Source organism: Juglans regia, chromosome 1, assembly GCF_001411555.2.
Source record: "Juglans regia cultivar Chandler chromosome 1, Walnut 2.0, whole genome shotgun sequence".
Classification (NCBI taxonomy): Eukaryota; Viridiplantae; Streptophyta; class Magnoliopsida; order Fagales; family Juglandaceae; genus Juglans; species Juglans regia.
The window spans coordinates 8,311,180-8,336,991 of NC_049901.1; the positions used below are offsets into that span (position 1 = coordinate 8,311,180).

The following is a 25,812-nucleotide window of genomic DNA, read 5'->3' on the forward strand; positions in this document are numbered from 1 at the left end:
TATTAACCTAAAACAAAGGAAATAACAGAAAACGTAAATGATATATAAGAAAATAACGAATTACAGCTTAGCAAGCTGTAGATCCACATTTTCAACCTTAGGGGAAATTAAAAAAAAAAAACAAATATATGGACTGTGGTAGCGTGCACGCGCCACCCTAGAAGTACAGCGGACAGTCTGAAGAAACCGATGACCCTGGTCCCAGAAATTCAGTGCGTGATGACGGTAAAGCTCCCCTTGCAGTGGCACGTGAATGTCATGCGCACACTTTGGACTAGGCGTGTGGCTCACACGCCGCTCCGTTCGACGATGTTTTTCGCCCATTTGAAGGATCGGCGCCTTGGAAATCTTGTGGTGGGTCACATGGTGGTCGCCGGGCTCTAAAGAACAATAGATCGGCATTTTGCCCTACTTTAAAAGAAAAATAAATAAAATTAGAAAAAAATAAAAGAAAAAACTAGAGAGAAGAGGGAGGAGTCGAAACTCCAACCCCCCTCCTCTAATCTAGATTTTTTTAGGGGGCTACTCTATAGAGAAAAGGAAGAGAGCGAGAGGTGCGCTAGGATTCCAGTCGGCCTCTCCAAGAAAATCAAGAATAATACTCTTTCTCAATTCTTATCCATAGTTAAGTGTACTAAGTGAGAGAGAGATAAATGCATGAATTGAGTCCTACAACATTTATTATTATCCATATAAATATTTCGTGCAATATTAATTGTTGAAAAATAAATATGGTACATTTCTATTTATGTGTCTTTTTCTCGCACTTGAAGCTATCAAATTCGTACACCACGACGATCAATTACGTACAACTAAACAATAATGAATAAAAACTTGACAATGTTAATGTTAACAAATTATATTTGTGGCGTGTTCACGATCAGTAGTATTCGAGAATTCACGGTTATAATAAGAGATCATTACTACCACCCTCCGAGACATTACAGCATAAAAGCTACACTTAATACTATTAATTTGTTAAACCAAAAAAAATATTATTAATTTGTTGGATAACTTAGAAGAGGAGATTAACCTTTTTAAACAGTGACGATATTGACAGGCGCTATATAAGTACCATGTCGACGTCTAGAACGAAAGATTCCTTCCCCAATCATGTTTTATTTTCTGCAATATTTCTCTGGGTTTACTCCAGTACTTTCTAAATGCACTGCACGAATTATATGCTAAAGGAATGATTAAAAGTAATTACAATTTTTTTAAATTTTCTGTAAAATAAAATTAATTTTTTAATTTTTTAAATAATATTTTATTTTAATTTTAATTTTTAATCACAATTCAATTTATTAAGATTGTGTTTGGATGTTAAACTGAATTCAATTGAGATGATAAAAATTATTAGGATATTATTTTTTAATATTAATATTATTTAAAAATTTAAATAAATTAATATCAATTGAGATGAATTTAGAAATAAATCGAAGCCTTAGGATGTTTGCTGACACTAGATCATTACCTTTTGTGAACAAAATTAAATAACAAATAATAAAAGCAATTAAGCTGCCCTGCGGCCATGACGAGTAGGCGCTCATGCAGACATCTGGGATGGATCGTGCATAAAAAGGCGGCGGCCGCGGCTAGCTATGTTTCTACGGAAGGAAAGAAATGTTTGTGGATCGATGAGCAAATCTCGCTCGGAATCCCAATAACTAACGCGCGGCGCCTTTTGTGACGCAGCGTTTCACGCAATTATCCATGTGTCAAAGTCGCAACCGCAATGTTCTTCCTCTCTTGCCCCTATCGATGCATTGACTTTTTGTTTCATAGGATCAGTAGGCATTGGCAGGCAGGCGTCCCCACACTCTATAGCAGTTGTATTTCTTCCTTATTCGTTAATCATCAAGCTCAATATTCCTTAATCATATCCCATACACGCGTGTTAATGGTTATTAGCTAGATTGTTGTTTTTTTTTAGAAGGTAGTGATGCATAATGGAAAGATCAAGATGTCACACCGTCTAATATTTGGAATATATTTTTCTGAAATTAAAGGATATATATATATAGTCAAGTTAATTATGTTATAACCGAATTTTATCTTTCTTAACAGCGTATTAAATTATTAACTGTTATCAAAATGATAGAAAAATGAATTTACTCTATTATTTCAAGAAAATTTCAAGGCAATTCTCATAAAAAAAAATTGCATTTTGGGGATGAACACAATTTATAGATGTATGTTTGGTATGAGAGAACGTGAATAAAGATTGTCTAGAGTTATTCATGTTAGAAATATAAATTATAGAAGGGAAGAGATCAATTAAACATAGAAAATAAGTTATATGATATTTATTGAATTTCTACTATTTTCAAAATATTTAAACGTCAATAAATATCATAAAACACACTTGATTTATCTATATGTATCTAACACACGCATTCGATATATATAATATATATACTAAAATTAAAAATTGTAAGAATCCAATACCAATAAGGTATGAAGCACTATTAAAAAAAAGATTATTTACGAAAATAATGAATTCATTATAACAAAAAATAGTCATTTTTAACGGAAATAATTGATTATATATAATAAGCATTTTTCTTGCCATAATTAAAAATATTCCATACAAGCATGCATGCGGTCGCCAATCAGCAGTACTACTACTTGATCGTTACGTACCATACAACAAACACATATTTCATTCATTCTCTATTCGTTAATCTCCTCTTAATTTAACTCATGAAGCCACGTAACCAGCTCCATGCACATATGTGCACGATCTTCTATTTTTTTCTTTTTTTGTCATCTCTCTCTCTCTCTCTCTCTCAATTCAATTTATGAACCTAACGCAAGGTCTAAAACCCAGACTAAAGAGAACAAAATGATTTCATGCGCGCATGTGCTGATGCCATCTCATCGGGCACCTATTCTTCCATTATTCTTTTATTTACTTAATTATAAACGATAATCTGTTATTCCGGGTCTGTACTGCTACCAGATGCATGTATGGCTACAATCAAAGTACTGGGCGGTCAGACACTTTGCCCTAGTGCCTATAAATTGCAGTCTTCATTCCCACAATTCCAACACACAAATATCTGCACTTTGGAATTAAAGATGGAAGTATACATGAGTTCCACAAGCCCAGGTTCATACTCACGGCTCCGCTTTCTCTTGTATCTCCTCACCCTTCTCCTTTCCATCATAAACTCACATTTATCCTTAGCCTCCGCCGCCACCAGTACTTCTTCCACCCAAACCTACAAAACTTACATCAAAACCACCTGCAATTCAACTCTGTACCCAAAAGTTTGCTACAAATCCCTCTCCTACCACGCCTCCGAAATCAAAACAGATCCTCTGAAACTTTGCAACGCTGCCCTCGAAGTTGCACTAGAAGCTGCGCAAAATACATCCTCCACAGTATCGAAGATATCTAAACAAACAGGATTGTTGAGTACTGAAACGGCAGTCATTGAGGACTGCATTGATAATGTGAAGGATTCAATATATGAGCTTCGAGATTCTCAGAATGCGATGGGCCAACTTGGGGGTTCGAATGCGGAGTTTCAAATAGATAATGTAAAGACTTGGGTAAGTGCCGCAATAACGGACGAGAATACGTGCCTGGATGGGTTGGACGAGATGAAGGTGAATACGACAGTTAAAAAGAAAATTAGGAAGTCTATACTGAATCTCTGCAAGATGACTAGCAATGCTTTAGCTCTCATCAATACTCTCAAGTACTAATAAAAATGCAATCTTAATTGGTATTACTACGTGTTTGTCAAGAGTTGGATCTTTTAATTTTGTCACGAGAAATTTTTCTAATTTGATCAGAAAATTACGTTAATAAAGTTATAAGTTTGCTCTTTAAATATGAAACGTAGGTTACAATTTATTTTGCTATTGAAATCTGCAATGATATAGATTAGGAAAGTTTTATATACCACACTAGCTATCATTCTACTACGAAAGATATGACTATTTTAGCACATGATTATTTATTAGATGATTATTGATCATACAATAGTGATAAATGTGCAACATCTTATATAGTGAGATGGGAGTGTGGTGTATATATAATATTACTCAATAGATTAAATATATAGATACTTAGAACACGATTTTACAATTATATCTAAAGCTGGAGTGTGCCTATTAATGCAAGGCAAGAGATAATTTGAGGAGTAAAATGATAATTTCGTAATCATGTCACAAAAGAATGGTAAGAAGTAGTATATTATAATATTTTGCGTATGCAAACTCAAACTTTAGTTTTCCCATTTTCTTTTTATCCTCAGCTCTAGGTTATTAACGTTCAGTTCTGCATTCAGCAGTCATCTAAAAGCGGTTCGAAGCTCGTGACCAGTTCTTGAAGTTTAGATCAAAGAGGCATTTGTGTATGTACTCATGTATTAAGTACGCTTGATCAGTACATTTGAAAATGAAAAAGAAACTTCTCTCTTTAAGTACTGCAATCAGAAAAGGGAATGGGAAACTTTCCAAATGATCATATTAATTGACTGTGGGAAAACTTTCGATCTTGGAGAATTTCGCAAACTTCTGTCCGTAGACCATGTTTCAATTTCCATAAATCACGCGAAAACGTTTTAATATTTAATTTTTAAATGCTATTTGTCAGGTGTAATATTCATTAATATATGATGATCATCTAGATTCATTAATTAGAAAATGAAAATAATATACCAGGGGTTTCAAAATATATATACCCATCCTTGCGCATACACGATATATGTACGATCTATTAATGTCTCGAATGAATTAGGCAGAGTTTGAGATTTTTTAAAAGGTTATGGAATCATGGGTTTGGCTCAAAACCGACGTATCTTAATTTCTTTGCCATTTCTGATTCTCATTGCACATGTACAGGGATGTAAAAAAAAAATATATGCAATATAATATAATAAAATAGATGAACGGGTTCAGAATGTATGTGATATATTGGGTCTCTCGAATGATTAGACGCAGCAGGTGGAAACAACAAGATCACATGCAGCAAGGTACGTAGTTGACCTTACAACGGCCAAACGGTCACAAAATGGACAGGTATCCCTACCAGGTAAGATAGTGCATGGCTCTATTTTAGGCTTCACATGTTATATGCATGTAATCGCGTTAATTAAGCTAAAAGATTTTATAATGGGGATTGATAACAGGGATGGGCCGAGAAATAAGCTTGTGCATGATCGATCCAATGTAAACTGGGACATTTTTCTTTTATTATTAGTTTTGCCGGTTTCTCATGAATTGTACGTTTGTTTGTATTATTTTTCTCAAGTCAGTATACTGCATTTTTCTTCTAGGGAGCCACATGGCTTCGTATTTGAAAATGCTGTTCAAACTCCAAAATTTGCCTATAAAAGAGGATCGTCTTCACGCATATCAATGCAAAAGACAGGTCGAGATGGAAGCCTATACTCTGACAATCCTCTTCATGAATCTTCTTCTAGTCCTCTCAAACATTCATACAACCTTAGCAGCTGTTTCTACCAAAAACTACAAAACTCACATCAAAACTGTTTGTAGTTCAACAACATACCCACAAGTATGTTACGGTTCCCTCTCCCCTTACGCTTCCAAAATCAAAGCGAACCCTCAAAAGCTTTGTAACACCGCGCTCTCGGTGGCCATAAAAGCCGCACGCAGCGCATCATCGACGATATCAAAGCTGTCTAAAAAGAAGGGATTGACACGTAGCGAAGCGGCGGTCATTAAGGATTGTGTCGAGAACATCAAGGACACTGTCGACGAGCTCAAACATTCTTTGAAGGAAATGGGAAATCTCGGAGGCTCCGATGTGCAGGTTAAGATAGATAATATAAAGACATGGGTCAGCGCTGCCATAACGGATGAAGGCACATGCACAGATGGATTCAGCGGGCAGAGAGTAAGCACGACTTTGAGGAACAAGATCAGAGTGATTATTCTCAATGTTGCAAGGCCAACTAGCAATGCTTTGTCTCTCATCAACACTCTCTACTCCTATTCATAAAATTTCTTCAATCCTAGTACGTAATTAGTACGTACTAATTAATTCTCGTATTTTCCTTTTCTTTTTATTTCTCTATTTATTAATTTAAATGTTGTACGACAGCAATTAGAAGTGTTTCCATTGGCTTTTCAGTACTTATGAATGATTAATTAAATGTTTCCATTAATTAATTGCCATTTTAAATTGCACCTGCATCCCGGCCCCATGCGCGCAATTTGATGCCCCAACTATGAACAATTATTGTTACTTTCTTAATTCCCGGATTCCAGTAGCTGTATAGATATACTGAGGATATCTAAGAAATAACAAAAACGTACGCTAGAGAGCACGGAAAAGAAGATCATGATCAATTCATGTAAAGGACATATTATATTTTCTGTTGAACATGCAGGTAGCTTTTAGCTCAAATAAAGACGATCGACATGAAGTGTTGAAAGAAACTTTAATAAAAAAAAAAAAAAAAGGAAATGACGAGGCCGGCATGCATGCATGCAACTATCTCCACATGATGAAATGTAAAAAGAAACTATATATAATCCGATGCCTAGCTAACCTTTACTCCATCTTGGTTAATTTGTATCACCCAAAGAGTCATATATTGCAAAACTATCAGTACTTAAATTAGCATTTACTAAGCCTATATAAATATGAGTCAAGCTGAAAGGAAAGCACTTACTTTTGGATTGATAAAACATCATCCCATATGTCAAGGTACCACTACATCCAAGGGGGTTAAGATTTGTGATATTTCAGCCAATTTACCACTAAAAGATCAGATCGATAAATATCCGATTCAATGATGAGATTGTGATCTTAATTACATATAAATGACACCAAGTGGTAATAAGATATACATGTTAATTAGCACTAGCTATATGAACAGAGTTTTCCTATGGACAATTATATGCTAGGGCGTGCCCTGGCCTGGTGCATTTTCAAATTTTTTTTCTTTTAAATATATTTAAATATTAAAAAAGTATACAAATTCATTAATAGTCAATTTCTTAATCATTAAAAAAAATTAAAAACACACGAAGAGACAAAATCAAGAGAATACATAGCATTTTCCTGTTACAAATGGCAGCTTGTTAAAAGACAAAATTAAGAAATTAAAGCCCCCAACAAGTATCGTGCAATATGATGCGGATGGGTGCACATGATTAAATCCTTAAAGGATATATAAAAATGTAGTTCAGGATCTACTACTCCATTTTCTTCTTCCATGTGCAATAATGATATATTTCTACTTGCATGGCAAGTCATTTCAACCGCCGGCTTATGTTGATTTATTTTTTTTTAATAAAGAAAATGTGTCTTGATCTGTTTCATGCTTATTTTCTCGAGAAAACATTCTGGCGATCGAACAATTAGTATATTTTAAAAAAAAATGAATCTTCAATCTAGAAGATATGTACTAACGAAGGACGAGGATTTTATTATGATCTTTTTATTCTAGATAATTTTAAAGTGAAATAACATAAAGAAGGTGGGTCCAATGTTGGCGTGCACCGTCTGCAGCGTTGCCCCCAGCGCTTAATTTCTCATCGGAACGCACGTGGCCTTTCTCTGGTTTGTAGGGACTTAAATTTATTAGAGACCTACCCATTTCATTTTATTTTTCTTTTTTGTTTTTTCTATATATAAATGGCGTCGACGTTTATCCTCCACGCACGTGGTTTGTCCCTTGCCTAACAACCATAAACATCTATACATACATACATATGCATGCATATATTTACAGGCAAAGCAAAGCTGGCATGAGCATCGACCTACCCCACACATGTGGGTCCTATTTGTCTGCTCATTTGATTTTTTTAGCCATTATCTCTGTCTGCTTTTATATCTTTCACGTGATCACTTCCTCTCCCCCCTTACGACCATCCTACAGTTTGGCTCATTATCTAGCTTGTACATTTTTTAAGGTACTTTATTTGGTGGATTTTTTTATTTGTTTTTATTCAATGATAGGATCTTTTTCTTTCGATATTTACCATTTTACAAACCTTAACATATTGTATGAGTATCTAACATAATATCTAACATGTTGATAATATCTTGTTGAATTGGAAAAAAAAATTAAAAAAATCTCTGCCATCAGATTTGAAAGTTACTGTTTGGATTAAACTACTTAAAGCTAGAACGCTTCAATCACGGAAAGATACTAGTTTAGACCCGTACAAAACGCCAAGATCAAAGAAAAAAGAGCTGTAAGACTTTCATGGAACACGTGAAGTCACAGTTTTAGAACTTCCAAACCAACTTTGACTGTTGGAGTACCGGATATTCTACGGATCTTTCTACTATGTATCATTAAAAAAAACACTCACAGAAATATACATAGAACCAAACCACACTTCTTAAAAAAAAAAAAAAAAAAAAAGAGAGAACCAAACCACAGTACAACACAAAAGTAGCAACCAAGAATCCTTCAAAAACAAAACCTTGGAATTGTCTCAGTGCTTTGAGGCATAGTGATTTATTAGTGATAGTGCATTACTGGTGACTTGTGCCACGTTGACAATCCTTGCCTTAATGGACGCCTTGATTTTGCCATCCAAGGCCTTGCCAGCGAACCCATCAACGCACGTGTTCTCATCGGTTAGCGCTGCACTGACCCACGTCTCAACATTGCTCATGTGCCACGCAAATTCCTGACCCTTGGCTTTACCAATGTTCTTGAGCTCTTTGATCGACTGCCCTAGCCTGTCCACAGTATCACTTATCTCCTCCAAGCAATCTGCAATAGCTTCATACTCCTTTTTCTTCAATCCCTTGAACTTCTTTAACTTTGACACGAATGTCCTAGTGGATTGAGCGCTGGACAAGCTCACGGACAAGGCGGTCTGAGCCAACTGGTGTGGGTTTTGTTGGATTTCTGCGGCGTAGGCTGAGAGAGATTGAACGCACAGGGCAGGATAGGTTGTGGTGCTGCATGAGGCCTTGATGAAATTTGTGGCACCGCCACTCGAAGCGGTTGCAGCGGCAAAGCACAAGACAGAGAAAAGTAGCAAAAGATGGGAAACCTTGGCCATTATATTAGGTAGGGAGAAATGGGTGTCTTTAGTTTAGTTTAGAGAGGATGAGTGGTTTGAGTACGAGATGAGTGTGTATTTATAGAGGACTTACGAGGCACCGTACGCCGTGTGCGCCCATGCGTGTTGTGTTCTGGGAAATAAGCACTAATACAAATTAAAGGAGCCGAAATCTTTGTCAAAAGTTTTCAGCAATTAAGGCGCATGATATGGAGTAAAATTAGTATCATAAGAAAATCTTAATATGCTACACTTCGCTTCTAGATCGAGATGGGTGGATCTTCTATATTTTAATGACATATGGTGTGGCCTGTGTACATTTGACCTTTACTTACCGACATGATCCGTACCTAATTTTGGAGTAATTTGTTCCAGTGTCTGGAGATAATAAGTGGTATTTAGCTGTTCATGTAAATGTTAGTATGCATAATGAGTTTGTCATCTTATTTTGATTCTTTATATATTTATTTATTATATATATATATTTATCTAATTTTAAAGGGTCCAATCTAAAGGGAAAAAAAAAATGTGTGCAGAAATGTTTTAAAATAGATACGTAGTTTGATTTATAATTTAGATTTTTTATATTGATAAATCAAAATTATAACTTGAAATGAAATAAAGTCTGTTTTTATAAAAAAAACAAAAAAAGTGTGTCCCACCACCACGTGGTACTCAAATTGTAGTGCTAACATCATCACATATTATGCCAATATATTTATGAATTTTAATTGCTTGAAAAAGAAAATGAAAGGGATAAAACAAACGAGCCCTTAAATCATGCTACCGACCTGGACCCCAATACTTCTGCATGCTCTACAACTTGGACTAATCATTTTTCTTGTGTGTTTTTTTTTTATTTTTGGTCATTCTGCTTGAGGTTGATGGTGTTGTTATCCTTCCTATGCGGAAGCAAAATTTATTTGTTTCACATACGAGGACAGTTTTTTTTTTTTTTTTCCCCTTTTAATCACTCTTTACTTTGTAATAATGAAAAGGGACCAATTAAACAGAAAGACATCATAACATTTGATAGACCGTACGTTTTTTTGGATTCGTTGTCGAAAACTTATGGATTTGATCCCGAAGATCATTGTTGATCACGACGAGTTGATAATGGTGTGAAACTTCAAGAAAGTGAATCCAATGAGAAGCGAGGAAACATGGGTCAAAAGGCTTATGAAACCTTTTAAAAAAACACACCTAAAGTAATGTGAAACCTTTAACCAGCATTAGCAGCTGAAGCAAAGTAAATCGCACGGCTTTGCTAAAAGTAAAGTTTTTTTTTTCTTTTTTATTTTTTATTAATCTCGATGACTAAGATGTCATTTCTTTTTATATATGAAATGAGATGAATAGTAAAGAAAATTAAAATTAAAATAAAATATTATTATAATATATATTTTTAATATTATTTTTTATTTTGATATTTGAGAAAATTTAAATTTTATATTTTAAAATTTTTAAAAATTATAATAACAAAATAAAATAAGTTATAAAAACAAACCTGGCCAAAGTCAAAGCTAATAAATGGTTGCCGACCCAAATGGTGAAATATTAATTCGAGTCTTGCCTCTTGACTCTTGTTGTGTGGCCAAAACTGAATTTACAGAAGTGCTCATTTAAATGCAGAGACCAGCATCCCTGCAGAAAACTCACCGGTCACCTATATTTTTAGTTTTTATTTTTGTTGGTTGAAGTAGTTGTATTTTATTCTAAGCACAATAGATATAGTGGTTGTATAAGTTTGTAATTTTCAATTTATTTAATTTTAGATGTGATGGCCAAGTTTATAAAAATAAATTGTCTAAAAAAGTTATTGGAATTTAAAAATTAAAAAGAATACTAAAAAGAGTTAAAGAAGTTCTGTCGATCTTAGGCAACAGTCTTTCATTAAAGAGGTCTTTATCTGAAAAAGTAATAGCTTGGTAGGGATTGAAGAAATCATTCAGGTCTCATTTATTTTATTTCTTGAAGCTTCATTTGTCAAAAACTTTATTTTGACACTCTTGGATTTTAGGCTTTTTTTTAAATAATCAGACAAAATTTTAATTTCAATTGATTTATCTAAGCACTCATCCAAAATTAAGAGATATTTTTCTGATGTTTAAACGCGTACGTATCAAAAAGGGAAAAACAATTGAGATGAAGATGAATGAGAAACGACAGAGATGGTTGCTTGGCACCGGTGATAAGGACTGCGCAGTGATTGAATTGGCTAAAAATCAACAATTTATTAGTCCAGCATGATCCCTGAAATCTTGCAGATATACTCTTAAATAGAATATTAAATTGTGGGCGGTCGCTATGAATCATCGAAAAATGATATTTGCGCGCGCAGTATATATTTTTTTAAATAAATATAAAATTTATGTAAAAAAATTAATTTTTTAATTAAAAATCTCATTTTAAAAAAAAGTACGAGGCTTGCACAACTCATGATTATATTTAATATTATTTTAAATCATCACATGCTCAATTTTCAAAAATCCGGATTAATGAAATATTAAAGTTGCGTTTGATTGCAAAATTCAGTTAAATTTAGTCTAATTTTAAATTAAATCTAACATTTAAACACTTAGTTCTTAAATTACTAAACTCATATCAACTCAAAACTTCCTTATACGTGAGAATCATAACCTTTTTTAACTTAACACATTTTTATACGTGAGACTCACAATATTAAACTCATCTTAACATCAAAACATATTTTAAATTCAATTTAGATAGGCCTCACATAACTCCCTCTACTACTCAACTTATTATTATTTATAAAAAACTGAATTTAACTGAGCTCAACTCAATATTCGAACACAATCTAAAAATGATTTGTGGGACAAGTAGTCTTGTTTGGTTGTTTAATGATTTATGATCAATTTGCAAGGTTAGCTTGTGAACTGAAGTTCGGGCCAAGTTTATTTCCGACCCCTAAAACCATTCCAAAAAATTTGAAATTTGGAAAATACATGCATGATACAACACTTTTCACAACCTTTTTATAACTATATTTTAAATGAAGGGTATTTTTGTAAAGTAACTTATAAAAATAATACCACTTTACATCAATACTCTCATTTTAAAACATGATTGTATAAAAAGTTACAAAAAAAAAAAAAATTGTGCATGTATCATTACTCATGTGGACATGAAAAAAATAATGCTATACACCACACTCATCTTATTTTGATCATGCTAAATAGTATGTAACACATTAATCACCATTATATGATAAAGAAATATACAATAAATAATCATTTAATAGTGATAAATATATCACATCTTATAATTGTGCAAGCGTCACGCATTCTTTTTAAATAAAAGTTAGAATAATCATTCTTATTGCGCATTTAAAGAAAAATTCTATACACCATACTACCATCCCATGATTATATTTAACATTATTCTAATTCACTTTCATCCCTGTAAACAAATACTTCCCCAAGGATTGCAAAATTGTTTCTCCAAACATTCCAATTTCAATGTGATTTTCAAGCCTTTTTAGATATGTTTGGGAACAGATACGATTCATTACATGTACACAGAACATTTTTTTTTTTGTTCCATCCCAACTCTTTAATGGCTAGAGGAGTTGAGCATAAATATGAACGAATAATGAGGCATGGGTATGGCAAATATCTGTACAACAATCCCAATGAAGATCCAAAGTTGATGAACAGGTTAGCTTTGTGCACGACAAGCCAATTCTCTGTAATCCAAATGATCAATTGAAGGCGATGCTGGTCCAATAGATGTACATAAAGAACCTGATATCATTAAACGTGCATTTGGTACCCATTGTGGGGCAAACAGGAGAGACTAAAATGGCTTCTTGCGGCCGTAGTGAGCCAAGATGGAGGATCTGATCCGTGGTATATGGAACCCATTTATCCACAGATGGGTCTAAAGATCCAGTCCTCGTTCCATCATCATCATTCTCACTCTTTCCACACCATCCAATCTACCCGCATTGCTGTAAATATTGATCAAAAGTTCATAATTAAGTTCATTATCCGGTTCCAACTCAAAAAGCTTTTCCGCTGCCACTTCTCCAATATCCACGTTTCCATGAAGAAAGCAAGCATATAGCAATGCCCCCCACGCTGTTGGGCCAGCTTCAAACTCCATTTTCTCCTCTATGACCGCATATGCCTCCATGAGCAGTCCTGCCCTCCCATAGAGATTAACCATGCAAGCATAATGTTCCATGATGGGGTTTATTGCATATTTCCCCTTCATCATAGAGTACAATCTTTCCCCATCCTTCACCAAGCCCAGATGGGCACAAGCTGATAGTAATGACACAAATGTGATACTATCTGGCAAAGTACCAGAATTCTCCATCTGCTCAAAGTACGTTAGAACTTCCAGGTCTCTAGAGTGAGCAGAAATTATAGAGTTCCATGACACAACATCCCTCTCAGGCATGTGGTTAAACAACCATTGTGCTCGATCCAACTTTCCGTGATTTGAGTACACAGCGATCAATGAATTAGCAACAGATAAATCCCACTCAAATCCTTGACGAAGAATCCACCCATGAATTTGGAGTGTAAGCTTCAGTGATGACAAACTGGCAAGTATTGTGGATATAGCAACCGAGTCTGGCTCATGCCCTTCTTGAAGCATTTGGCAGAAGATCTCCAATGCCTCCACCAAAAGCCCATGACGAATATAACCCGTGAGCATAGCATTCCACGAAACCAAGTCCCGGGAAGCAATCTTGTCGAAGACCTTCCGAGCCTTTACAATGTCACCACACTTCGCATACATGTCAACAAGAGCATTGAGCACAAACCCATCATTTGCAAAGCCCGAACGAACCACACGGCGATGCACCTCCTCCCCAACCCCAAACGAACCAATTCCCCCACAAGCTTTCAACACGCGAGGGAACGTGAATGGGTCCGGTTCAACACCCTCTTCGTCCATTTGGAAGTACAGCGCCATGGCATCTTCATATAGACCCAACTCAGCATACCCGGAGATAAGCGAATTCCACGGAAAAGCCGAAGCATCACGGTCAACCATTTGATCAAACACCTGGTGAGCTTTTTCGATGCGTCCGCACGACGCATATAACCGCAGAAGTTTCGAAGACAACCCTGCATTTCTACGTAAAAGGTTTGGGGGAATAAGGCGGTGAACTCGGATACCGTGATCAATGGCCTGTAAACGGTAGCATGTTTCTAAGAGGGAAGAAAATATTTCGGTGTCAATTTTGATACGTTTGTCAACGGAGGCTTCGAGGTCATCAACGATGGCGTCAAGGGCTTGGGCTTTTGTTTGGGTGTAGGGTTTTTGGTTGATCAGGAGTGGGGTTGGGGTTGAATTTGGGAATGAGAGGGAGGTGTTTTTGTTTCGGTGGATTCGTTTTTGTTTCGGAAGTTTCTTGCTCTTGGAAGAGCAGTAGTAGCCGTGGAGAGCAGAAGAAGTAGTTGTGTGGAACGCTACTGGTTGTAGTTGTAGAGTGCGTACCATATTGGACTAACGAAGGAAGAAATATGAATTGCGAATCGTCGATTTGCATTCATATGCATACGGCCCTATAGGGGCTTCACGGGGAATCCCTGTCACGTGACAGTGCAGGCCCCCAGTGACTTTTACTTTTTTTTTTTATTAATTATCAAAATGAAAAATCTGGCGTTTTATCACAAAATGACATGTTAATAAATTTTTAATATAAATACTAATTTTTAATTATATAAAATAAGAAAACTATCACTGTTCGTACTTTAGAACTATCTAATAAGTACTCTGTAATAAATTTTTAATTGTGTTTTTAAGCCCAAGTAGATGAATATAAATCCGAGGTCCACAATTTTTTTTTTTTTTTTTTTGTTTTTAAAAGAAGGTCCGATACTGTCTTTTGGCAGTAATCAGCTGAATTGGTTGCAGAAATTCTTCAGACATTTTGAAAGATATGTATATTCAAAGAGGAAAAATAATCATGTATATTCAAAGAGTCTGATGCAATTTAAGTTTCTGTGGTGGCAATTACCTTCCATCAAACATGAAACGAGTCCCATTTTCTCATTTGCTGTAGCCATTGTTTCCTAGAGTAGTACCCTTTTCTTTGCATTATAAAAAACACAAGGGAACTCGAAATAGAGCAGTAACGCTACAGATTTTATGTTGCAGCCTAATCTCTGTACAAGAACAGTAAAAAATAACAAGAATTAAAGAACATTTTCCCTCTAAGCTTATGTATGTTTTCCTCTGCTGAATTCCCACTCTTTAAAAGGCTTTCAGTAAAGCCTAACTACCAACTAAATCTGTCCTAGCTCGGACTTTGGTTGACACCCACAATTAACTCTCGCTTATCACCTGCTGCGGAACAAAGAGTATGAAATGATAACAATTAGTTTCCTAATAGTATATATATAGCACAAGGTATCAACATCCCCTAGAATCCTACTATGCTTATAATGTGAGAGAAAGATAGTAACAAGAGCATGAGATTTACTGCTATCCAAAATAATAAAGATTGTAGGACCGCACACTACATCCAACTCTCTAGCGCTAGACTTCTAGATTTCAGACACAAACCTATCTCGATTCCACAAGGTGAGTGTCATACAGTACCTATTGTATGACAGTTATCAATAAAAAATTAAATTTCATGCCCCTGACAATAAAGCAGCACTAATATAATGATAAGCGGCAAATTCCTGATTACTGGCATTGAAAGGGGGAACAATTATAATAAAACATACCTCACATCCAGCAAAAACTGGGCGAACCTGTTCGAATATTTCATCTTCTGCTCCTACTGCACAGATCTGCACACGTTGACTTCTGTTACATCATTTATTATAATATTAAATCTCAAATGGGTGCTCTAAATTCATCAAAAGGGGGAAAGAAAATAAACTATGCTGAACTTTCAGCTCAGAAGTTCGGTCTTACTTTATGTTATCAACCGAGTATTACTGATCTTTTTTTTTTTTCTGGAACTATGAAACCATGCATTAAGATAAAAAGTTCATTACAGAGACGGGAAACGAAGCTACGAACACAGATAAAATATAATACAGCCATTAGGGAGGGTCCTTGCCACTGTGAAAACTTAACAAGCAGTCCGGGATTTTGATAGAGTATTACTGATCTTATTATGGAGTGAGACTCTCTTCTTATTGTTAATTGGTTCAAGAACAATTTGTTGCCCCATTGCTCCTATTTCAATATTTGGGATGACATTCTTCATTTCAAATGTGCTTTCCACTTCGATATATTCCATGCATACAGAGCAGGCAATGCCTTAGTAGATAGCCTTGCTTCCTTCGTTGCAATGAGCAACATGGCAAGTTTTTCCTCCCTCTATGAATTACCTAAACACACATGATTGGTATCTTTTTTTTATATATATATATATAAGTTCATGATTGGTATCTTTTATTTGGATAGTCCAGGAATTCCCATGTTGCGTTATTAATTTCATCTCTCTCCTTATCTTGATTGTAACTAGATTTTATTAAGGATTATAGTTTTTTATAGGAGCCTGATTTTGGGATTTCTATAACCCCCTTGCTCCTCTTTGTATAAGATATTCATCCGCTATAAGTGAGGGCTAATCAATAAAATTGGGATACCTACCTCTCTTAAAATAAATGAATAAATAAATAAACTAGAAACATGAAAGCCAAGCCAATGAGATATGTATCCATATAAAAAAGAAGAACCTCGAACACTACCAGCCCATAGATAATTAATAATTTTCATTTATACCTTATGAAGTTTTCCTTTCTTCGCATAGTGATTGACGACAGGAAGATTCAATGCTTCAAACACCTTAAGACGTTTCTTGATGGTATCTATGTTATCATCAACTCGGCCCTACAACAAAAGACACCATTCCCTTGAATAATATTTTCTATCAGAGCTTCTTATATGAAAATATATATAATGCAAAAGAACCTGATTACGGTTAAGCACTCGTTTCACCATCTCTTCTTCAGGGCAATCAAAGAAAAGCACAATATTTGGTTCAGCTCCAATCTGCATTTGGAACAATATGGTTACATACAAACAGTGTTATAATGCTAGTAATGATGAATCATTTCGTTTGAAATGGAATCTTGATAAGCACTTTTTTTAAAGTGTTATTTTTTATTATTATTATTATAACTAAACAATTATATTGATAAGAATAGACATAGCCCAAGTATACAACGTGGTATACAAACGGTCACACCTAATTAGAGAGAAGTAATAGAAACAAGAAAATCATGAAAATCAAGGCCACAAAAATCTACAACTGTGGCCCAAAGGAAAAGAGTGCTAACAAAAAATAATCTGAGTTCTACTAGTGAGCACTCCTTGTCTTCAAATGTTCAGTCATTTCGCTCCTTCCACAGGCACTACATGATACAATCGGGACCATTTTCCACACCGCTGCGATTTGTGGGAGACCTCGTACATTTATCCAGCTGGCCATGAGCTCTATCACTATGGCTAGCATAATCCAAGCTAAGTCCATTCTATTAAACAATTCATTCCATAACGTTCCAGCCACCTCACAATGCAATAGTAAATGATCCACAGTTTCACCATTTTTCCAACACATGCAACATCAATATACTATAATCACCTTACGTCTTCGTAGATCATCTGTCGTCAAGATCTTCCCTAAAGCTGTTGTCCATTAAAAAAGTGCCGCTTTGGGAGGCTCCTTGTTTCTCCATATCTTTCTCCATGGGAATTCCGTATTCTGTGGTCGTGTAAGAGACATATAGAAAGAGCGGACCGAGAATACAACTTTGCCGGTGGGAATCCACCACATCTTGTCTGCTCCTTGGATTCTCGGCCTCATGGAGTATAGCTCTTCAATGCTGTCAACTTCCCAATCCTGGGCGGCTCTAGTGAAATTCACGTTCCACTGGACTAGGTCCCCAAATAACTCCATAAAATCAACCATTGATGCATCTTTCTCACCTGCGATCCTAAAGATTGCTCAAAAAGAATCCTTTAAAGCTTGGTCTCCACACCATAGATTAGTCTAGAATTTTAATCTAGATCCATCGCCCAACACCATTCTAGTATGCCGATTAAAGATCCTCCACCCCCTTCGAATGTGTTTCTAAACTCCCACTTCATAAACCTCCCTAGTGCAACCCCCCCCCCACGCCTCCATATTTGCAATCAATCATTAACTTCCATAGGGCTTCCAGTTCCGTATTATATCTCCACGACCACTTCCCAAGCAAGGCTCGATTGAAAATCCTCAAATTTCTAATGCCCAGCCCACCCGAAGAGACTGGAGAACATACCTTATCCCACCTGACTAGATGATAGTTGAATTCTTCTCCTATCCCACCCCAAAGAAAATCACGATACAGCTTCTCAATAAGGTTCACCACACTTCCTAGAATTGGGAATACAGATAAAAAATATGTTGGTAGATTAGAAAGAGTACTTTTGATAAAGGTGATCCTACCGCCTTTTGAGATATATAGGTGTGGTTTGAATAGTGAGATGAGATAAGATGATTTTAAATGAAAGTTAAAAGTTGAATAAAATATTGTTAGAATATTATTTATTATTATTATTATTGTTGTTGTTGTTGTTTTGAGAATTGAAAAAATTAAATTTTTTATACTAGCCAGTTGCCTTCAATGATACTAGCCAGTTGCCTGATGTTACGAACATTGCCCAGCAGCACCAATTTTGATTTATAGAAGTTCACTTTCAAGCCGGATACCGCTTCAAAACAAAGTAATAATGTCCTTAATGTTCGAACTTGGCTTTGTTTTGTCTCGCAAAAAATAAGTGCATCATCAGCAAACAATAAATGAGATAGGTTAATAGTGCCCCTATTAGGATCACCCATCGAGAATCCCTCAATAAAGTCATTGTTCACCCAGGCTAAAATCATTTTACTAAGTGCCTCCATGACAAGAACGAATAGGAGTGGGGACAAAGGATCTCCTTGTCTTAGGCCCCGAGACCTATTAAAGTAACCATTTGGGCAACCATTCACCAATACAGAAAACCTCACCGTAGAAATACACCATCTAATCCACGAAAACCATTTCTCCCCAAAACCGCACCTCCCAAGCACATGTAGTAAGAACTCCCAATTTACCTGATCATACGCCTTCTCCATATCTAACGTGCATAGGATTCCTAGTTGGCCAGATTTTAGCCTACCATTAGGCATTCAATAGCAATGAGAACTGAATTCAGAATTTGCCTATCTTTAACAAAAGCGATTTGGGGTTTTGTTATGATCCTCCTCAAAACCTCTCCTAGACGATTGGAAAGCACCTTAGAAATAATCTTATATATCCCATTCACAAGGTTGATAGGCCGGAAATTCTTCACCACGGAAGCCCCAATTTTCTTAGGAATGAGTTATAAATGTGGCATTAAGGCTCTTCTCAAATTTCTCAATTGAAAAGAATTCTTGGAAAACTTTCATTAAATCCGCCCACAACACATCCCAACAAGTTTGAAAAAATCCCATGGAAAAGCTGTCGAAGCCAGGTGCTTTATCTTTGACCATTCTCCTTATCACGGTGTGGACCTCTAACTCCTCAAAGGGCTGCTCCAGCCACAAAACCTGTTGTGGATCTATGGACTCAAAGGCTAGTCCATCGAGCGTTGGCCGCCATCCCACCTGTTCAAAAAGTAAGTGTTCATATATCCCACAACATGCTCCCTAATCACCAGAGCCTCCGTACATTCCACTCTGTCTATTTTCAACATCTCAATAGTATTAGTTCTCCTATGGGAGTTGGCCACTATAAAAGAACTTTGTGCCGCGGTCTCCTTCTTTCAACTATAAAACTCTTGATTTTTAACACCAAGAGATCTCCTCCAATAACACCACCCTTTCTAATTCTGCCTTTAACTCAGCCTTCCTAGATGCTTCCTCCATAGAAAGAACCTGCCCCTGTGTCCTCTCTACCTCTTGAAGCTCCTCTATCATAGCCTTTTTACGATCTCCTACATCACCAAAAGCTTGAATATTCCATAGCTTTAAATCATTTTTTAGAGCTTTCAGTTTACTTGCAAAAATGAAGCTAGGAGTGTCATTAAACAGATAAGAATCCCACCATTGCCTAACCTTCTGCCTAACCCTCTCCACAAAACCTTCAGTTTTCAGCCACATGTTTTCAAACTTGAAATACCGACGCCCACCTTGAATACCTCCACCATTGCCTAACCCCCTCCACAAGATCGAGGCTACATACTTGACCTCACCTCTGGCAGCCTTTGTGAACCTCCTCCTCCTCCTCCCCCCTGTAAATCTCAGTTTTTTCTTCCAAAGAGATCTCTCCCAGCGCAACAACCATATTCCTCCAACCCCTCCCCTCCATATCTTCAGGGATGAAGATGAAGTTACGTCTTCCACCTCCAATATATTCCACAAGCGCCATAAACCTTCCTTGGGCATTTGCGCACCTTCTATCACCCTCCCTTTTCGTCGCATACAGCTCCTTCATCCCACTCCTTAGGCTTTCCTCCAAGGTTCTGATGAACCACTGCACCACAGCTTTCCCAAGTCTTAGCTCCTTCATTACCCTCCAGCTCCTCTTTGTGATGAGCACCAAGCCTCCCCTCCTTCATCAGAAGGAAGACTTTTGATTCAACAACTAATCTTAACGGACCTCTCAAGATCAACAACTAAAATCCTATGCGTTCTACCTCAAAACACCCCACACTCCTCATCGATAGATCCCACTTTTTTTAAAGCCCTACATCTATTTATAAATATCATTATTTTGCCAAAGAGTTAACTCTTGCAAGTGTAACAAAAGTTCTATTGATCGAAGGTATATATCGTAATGCAAAAGTACGGATCTCCCTAAGTTCATTTGGCAATTATGAGAAATGGAGGAAGACTAAATTTCCTTTGGCCAGTTTTGATAAGACAAATATTTGGGAGAGAGACTCACAATCCTTTCAAATGCTATGCGGTTTTCCTCACTTCGTGGGAAACCATCAATAAGAAACTTGTGATTGTTACTCAATTCCATCTCCCTTCGTATAAGTCTGACCGTCACTTCTGAAGGAACAATCTGTCCTTCTTTAATTGTGTCAAGAATCGTGGATCTGAAATTGTGATTCCATCGTCAAAAAGAAAATCATAAATTTGACAGTGTGCTAAAAAGAGATATTCTGAATAGGGAAGATGAGGCATCATCACCCAGATTCACTATTGCAAGCTATTTCCCTCCTTAACAGATCTCCTGCACTAAGATGTTTAAATCCAAAAGTGTCTACAATCTTTGCACATTGTGTACCTTTTCCACTACCAGGGCCACCTGAGAGTACATGAAAAAAATTATTTATCAGCTTAAAAGCAATCAAAATCTTAGCATTTCAACAATTTTGCAAGTTATATTTACAGGAGAGCATCTATTTATGAAATCTTCACATGCATTTTTTCTCGGGGAAAAAAATGTGTTCAATGCTCTTATATGTTTTCATTTTATTTCATAATTTGCTAGTCAAAAAACAATTGTCAGGGGAGTGTTTAGAAGCCCAGGTGGAGGGGCTTAGAAGAGAATTTGCTTTACTGCATGTTGATGGAAAATGTGTTGCAAAGCTTAGTTGTTTTATGTCTGCTAAGTTGACATACTCTACACACATCCAACATTGAGGATGCAAAAACTGATATTTTCTCTGCTATTCTACTATGTTGGTGTGTCAACAGACAAGCCATTGACAGTATGCCACAAACAAGCAGCATAAAAATCGGTACTCTAGTGACATTCCAGATATTTTATTGACCTATTGACCATACTAATGATTTTTAGTAAAATTTTATTAATAGAAAACAGTAGGCCTAGCCCAGGTACACAGGAAGTATGCACGAACCCTACTAATGATAAGTCGAGACTTATCAAAATACATACCAAAGTTACCAGCAAAGCATTTTTCAGTATGGTCTAGAAACAATGATGTTTCTTGGCATTAATTTAGCCCAAATGCCGCAAGCTATGGTAATACATTTCCTGCCTTTTACCAATTGCTTAAAAGAGTGATTAATAACATCCAGTTCTTATTAATAAATCTCATGACTGATGGATCATCTACAACCAGCATTTGTAGCTAAGTGGTATTCATTTTTCTTCCTCTCTCGGAGTTTGTGTGGTTAGGGAAGAAGTATTTATCTAACTTCTTAACTTGGAAGAAGTAAAACGCTCAACAAGCAGTCAGTGCAAGACGCAAACATGAATTAAGCCTCAAGAGATGAAATCCATGTGAACTAAGTTGTGACATCTGTTTCGACTTTCTTCAGACCTCATGGCAAGCACTCTAAAGGAATAATTTAACCATGTTATCTTCAAACAGGAAGGATTCATAACAGTCTATATATGAATCCTTTCCCACAAAAAAAATAAAATAAAAAATCCCATCCATCTCTCAGTCACCCAATAACGAACAACTATTACCTAAGACAAAAGTTATGAATGGAGTGCTATCTTTGGAGGATATTCCATGATTTACCTGCATCAAAATAAGAAACAAACAAGAAATGCTTTCCTTGAAATTAACTGAGACAATGAAGCTCAATAGCCAGAAACTTTGCAAAGAGGCCCCTGGATGATAAACAATGAACTTTACCACCCCACCTAAGGTAGGTGCAATTTGATCAAATAATTTAAGTAAAACATTTCTACAAATTGACAACTTAAGTAATTAATACAATTCAAATTACGAACTGACGAGATAGACTAAAAGATTTGATCCTCTACACTGGCTGGCAACATTACTCTACCGTATCCTTTACTTGGGCTCAATACAAGTGTGTAAGAATGCAACCTCCACACACCATATAGATAGAGTAGTAGCAACTACAGAAGAAAACCATACAAATAACAGGGAGTACTAAAATATCAATTGCAGGCCATATAGAGAATGGATATAATCTGTTGTTTGATGACTCCATCAATATCTGAAACAGACTTATGCCAATCTTGACAAAAAAACATGCATATCGGCATTAGAAGGCAAGTCTATGTGGCCTATGATTTCACCAGGTTTTAACATGGCTAGATGCTGTTGTTCCATGATTCCATCAATATCTGAAACAGACTTGACCTAAACAAGGCTTTGTCAATTACGACATGTATTTCGTTCAAAATCCAACATTTAAAACATGGCATTTAGCATAGGCATTAAAAGAACATCTCTACCATAGTCACCAAAATTTTCAAGCTTCAGCACAAAAACCATAATTCGTTGCAAAAGTTCATACATAGAAACAATAACTAGAAAGTAGTAAACACTTGGGCACAACTGCAAAAAGCAATCTTTATCATAAAATTTACAGCAACAACGAAATAGAATTGCTATAGTACCGGGATGGGTGCCCCTGTGGTAAATGATTCCCAAATCTTCAATGTTGGTCCCAACTACAGTCAAGATTAAAAACATAAAAGTTAAAAGAGAAAATATATTTGTAACCGTGAATTGTGCAATAGCCGCATAATCGCTTTGAAAAAAGTGAATAAAACATGAGACCCCACTCTTTTTCAAAACGATTACGCGGCGTTTACGCACTTCATGGTTGTATGTCGAATTACTCATTGGAGATCTTAAAAACTGATAAAGTTTCCACCTGCGGGTAAATATAAATGGATGCAAATTAATCATCCAAAATATCAAGCAACTTACAAGAATACAAGAAACTGGCTGCTCTTCAACCCTCATTGTTGTCCCAATTTTAAAACTCCTCTTTTAACTGCCAGAAAATATTCTCTTGTATACTTCATGTGTACTTGGGCTATGCCTAATTACGTAGATAATAAATTCTTCTTACTTATCAAAAAAGAAACTACCAGAAAATACATTTCAATATGGCTGGTTGGAACCACGCGAAAAAATACCACCACGTCGTGGCCAAATGCAGCGCTTCTTCAAGCTTAACCAATTTCAAGCTTGAAAGCTAGTCTAACATTGCTAACGAATTTACAGGTGGGATCCCACCCAATTGCTCCGCCTGATTATAAAACTACAGGAAGACATATCAGGACGCTTCTAATGCCCTTATCTCACTTCTTGGCTTCGCATGGTCTCAGGGAAAACAAATTATACAACTATGATCAAGCAACGTCAGCTCTGTTTACAAACAAAACTAAGCTCAAGATCTTTTTTTTTTCATCGAAGGTTTCTCCGCAGAGTTGTTACCTGGCTGAGAGTGGATGATTTGGTGGAAGAAATGAATGGGGAAAATGAAGCCACGCGCCTCCACATCTCTCCCGTCGTGTGTCTCTCTATCGGGTGCTCTTGATCTGGGTTCTTTGATGTGGTATCAGTTCAGTGACGCATTACGTCAACCGAGCAGTTCGCAAAAACGTGTACTTACGCACGTTGGCATCGCCAGGACGAATGAGTTGCTGACCCGAGGTGAACAAGGGACGCGTGGGCCCCCACTAAACTGCTTCTCTTTCTCACTCTTTTCACTTTCATTTTTTATTTTTGATTTTTATTTCCTAATTTGGGCCGAGCTGGTCACTCGCCCTGGGCCTCCTTGCCCAAAGTAATGGCTTGGATTCGAGTTCGGTTCTAATTAAGATTGGTATGAGAACCCGTGATCGTTAGGTTCGGCGATGTTTGGCAAAGAGTTTTTTAAAAAAATTTCAAAAGTTTTCTTATTCCCAATCTAAACATTTATGTAACAATAAAATTTTCATCTTCAAAATATCATACCAAATATTCGAAACAAACCAAGATTATAAAATAATTCTATTACTTAAAATTTTACAACTTTGCATTCAATTGGTTACTTAGATTGAGCAAAATGACAAAAATACGACTGGCTCAATTTGACATGTGACATACAAACCATAAGGTCATGGAAGTACTGTACGAAGCCTCCAAGATAAAAAATTTCAACCTCATAACTTTGCATTTAATTAGTTTGTTATTTAGTAAAAGCAAAGTGGAAAAACTGTGATTGACTCCGTTTGGCACGAGGACGACGTAGGACACATATCATAAGATTATGATAGTATTGTAGGAAGCCTACAAGATAAAAACTACGACAGTATAACTTTACAATTTTGCACTCAATTGGTTTGCTAGTAAATTTTTTTAAAAAAAATCTTATTCTTAAAATGGTTTTATTATTTATAATTAGTCAATGTATAAATACATTGCATACTGTGCAATCATGAGAGTCATTAAAAAAGTCAAGATACAAATATTATCTTATGCTAATAGAGGTGACATACTTTTATTTTAGTGATACATAATTTAATGTGTCAATAAATAGGCTTATAAGTAGAGTAAAAAGAAATTGGGTTTGAAAGTTTTGAAAAGAAAGAATATTAAATCATCTGGAAATTAGGTAATTAATTAAAATAAAACTAGTCAAAATAAATCTATGAAGAGCAAAGATTGGGTGGGATTCTAAGGGCTGACGATAGGAGTGATGGAAGACATGAGTAAGCATGAAAAACGAAGGAACTAGTTTGATGCAGCGGCGGCCTTTGCTAAGCTATGAAAATTTCATATTAATAAAAAGATGAAGTAGTTTTTAGTACTTTGATCAGTTGATGTAAGCTAGCTTTGTCATGTGGTTCAGTGGGTACACCACTTTCCCCACCTTTCCATCATCCATGCTCGATCCTGAACCCCACCTCTAATCTTTGGTCCCGCGTTGCTTTCCTAAAAGTGATAGGTGGACCACCCACTCCTCTCTATTCTTTCTCTTTTAGGTTCCAAGACAATTTCATGAGTACTGAGAAAATAATTTATAAATAATTTAAAAATAATAAATAATTTGTGAATAATGATAAAGTTAATAATTTGATAATATGTTACAAAAGTTATTTTTTTAAACATATT

The 25,812-nt window shown here is 36.0% G+C and overlaps 5 protein-coding genes across 10 annotated transcripts; 2 read left to right on the plus strand and 3 right to left on the minus strand.

Annotated features, from left to right (window-relative positions):
* The first annotated feature begins 3,081 nt into the window (after nucleotides 1–3,081).
* On the plus strand, nucleotides 3,082–3,714 carry LOC108987391 (pectinesterase inhibitor 4-like). The gene has a single exon (XM_018960296.2). It carries the CDS (start codon nucleotides 3,082–3,084, stop codon nucleotides 3,712–3,714), a length of 633 nt encoding a protein of 210 aa, XP_018815841.1.
* A 1,678-nt stretch (nucleotides 3,715–5,392) lies between these two features.
* LOC108987383 (pectinesterase inhibitor 4-like) lies at nucleotides 5,393–5,980 on the plus strand. The gene has a single exon (XM_018960284.1). The coding sequence runs from the start codon at nucleotides 5,393–5,395 to the stop codon at nucleotides 5,978–5,980; it is 588 nt and encodes a 195-aa protein (XP_018815829.1).
* A 2,190-nt stretch (nucleotides 5,981–8,170) lies between these two features.
* Nucleotides 8,171–9,171, minus strand: LOC108987394 (21 kDa protein-like). The gene has a single exon (XM_018960298.2). It carries the CDS (start codon nucleotides 9,010–9,012, stop codon nucleotides 8,434–8,436), a length of 579 nt encoding a protein of 192 aa, XP_018815843.1. The 5' UTR covers nucleotides 9,013–9,171; the 3' UTR covers nucleotides 8,171–8,433.
* Nucleotides 9,172–12,378: 3,207 nt separating this feature from the next.
* Nucleotides 12,379–14,560, minus strand: LOC108987389 (pentatricopeptide repeat-containing protein At4g25270, chloroplastic). Its single transcript, XM_018960289.2, has one exon. It carries the CDS (start codon nucleotides 14,488–14,490, stop codon nucleotides 12,913–12,915), a length of 1,578 nt encoding a protein of 525 aa, XP_018815834.1. The 5' UTR covers nucleotides 14,491–14,560; the 3' UTR covers nucleotides 12,379–12,912.
* Nucleotides 14,561–14,937: 377 nt separating this feature from the next.
* On the minus strand, nucleotides 14,938–24,423 carry LOC108987390 (UMP-CMP kinase). 6 transcript variants are annotated; one of them, XM_018960290.2, is made up of 9 exons: nucleotides 24,151–24,423; nucleotides 23,322–23,375; nucleotides 22,413–22,467; nucleotides 21,161–21,278; nucleotides 20,910–21,066; nucleotides 16,927–17,007; nucleotides 16,738–16,845; nucleotides 15,726–15,791; nucleotides 14,938–15,339 (listed from the first exon to the last, which is right to left on the minus strand). In XM_018960290.2, the coding sequence occupies exons 1-9, from the start codon at nucleotides 24,214–24,216 to the stop codon at nucleotides 15,319–15,321; spliced, it is 726 nt and encodes a 241-aa protein (XP_018815835.1). In that variant the 5' UTR covers nucleotides 24,217–24,423; the 3' UTR covers nucleotides 14,938–15,318. The 6 variants fall into 6 exon arrangements, with proteins under 6 accessions (XP_018815835.1, XP_018815838.1, XP_018815839.1 ...); XM_018960293.2 differs by having other exon boundaries at nucleotides 15,726–15,807; nucleotides 24,151–24,395; XM_018960294.2 differs by having other exon boundaries at nucleotides 14,938–15,336; nucleotides 15,726–15,807; nucleotides 24,151–24,394.
* Nucleotides 24,424–25,812: the final 1,389 nt, after the last annotated feature.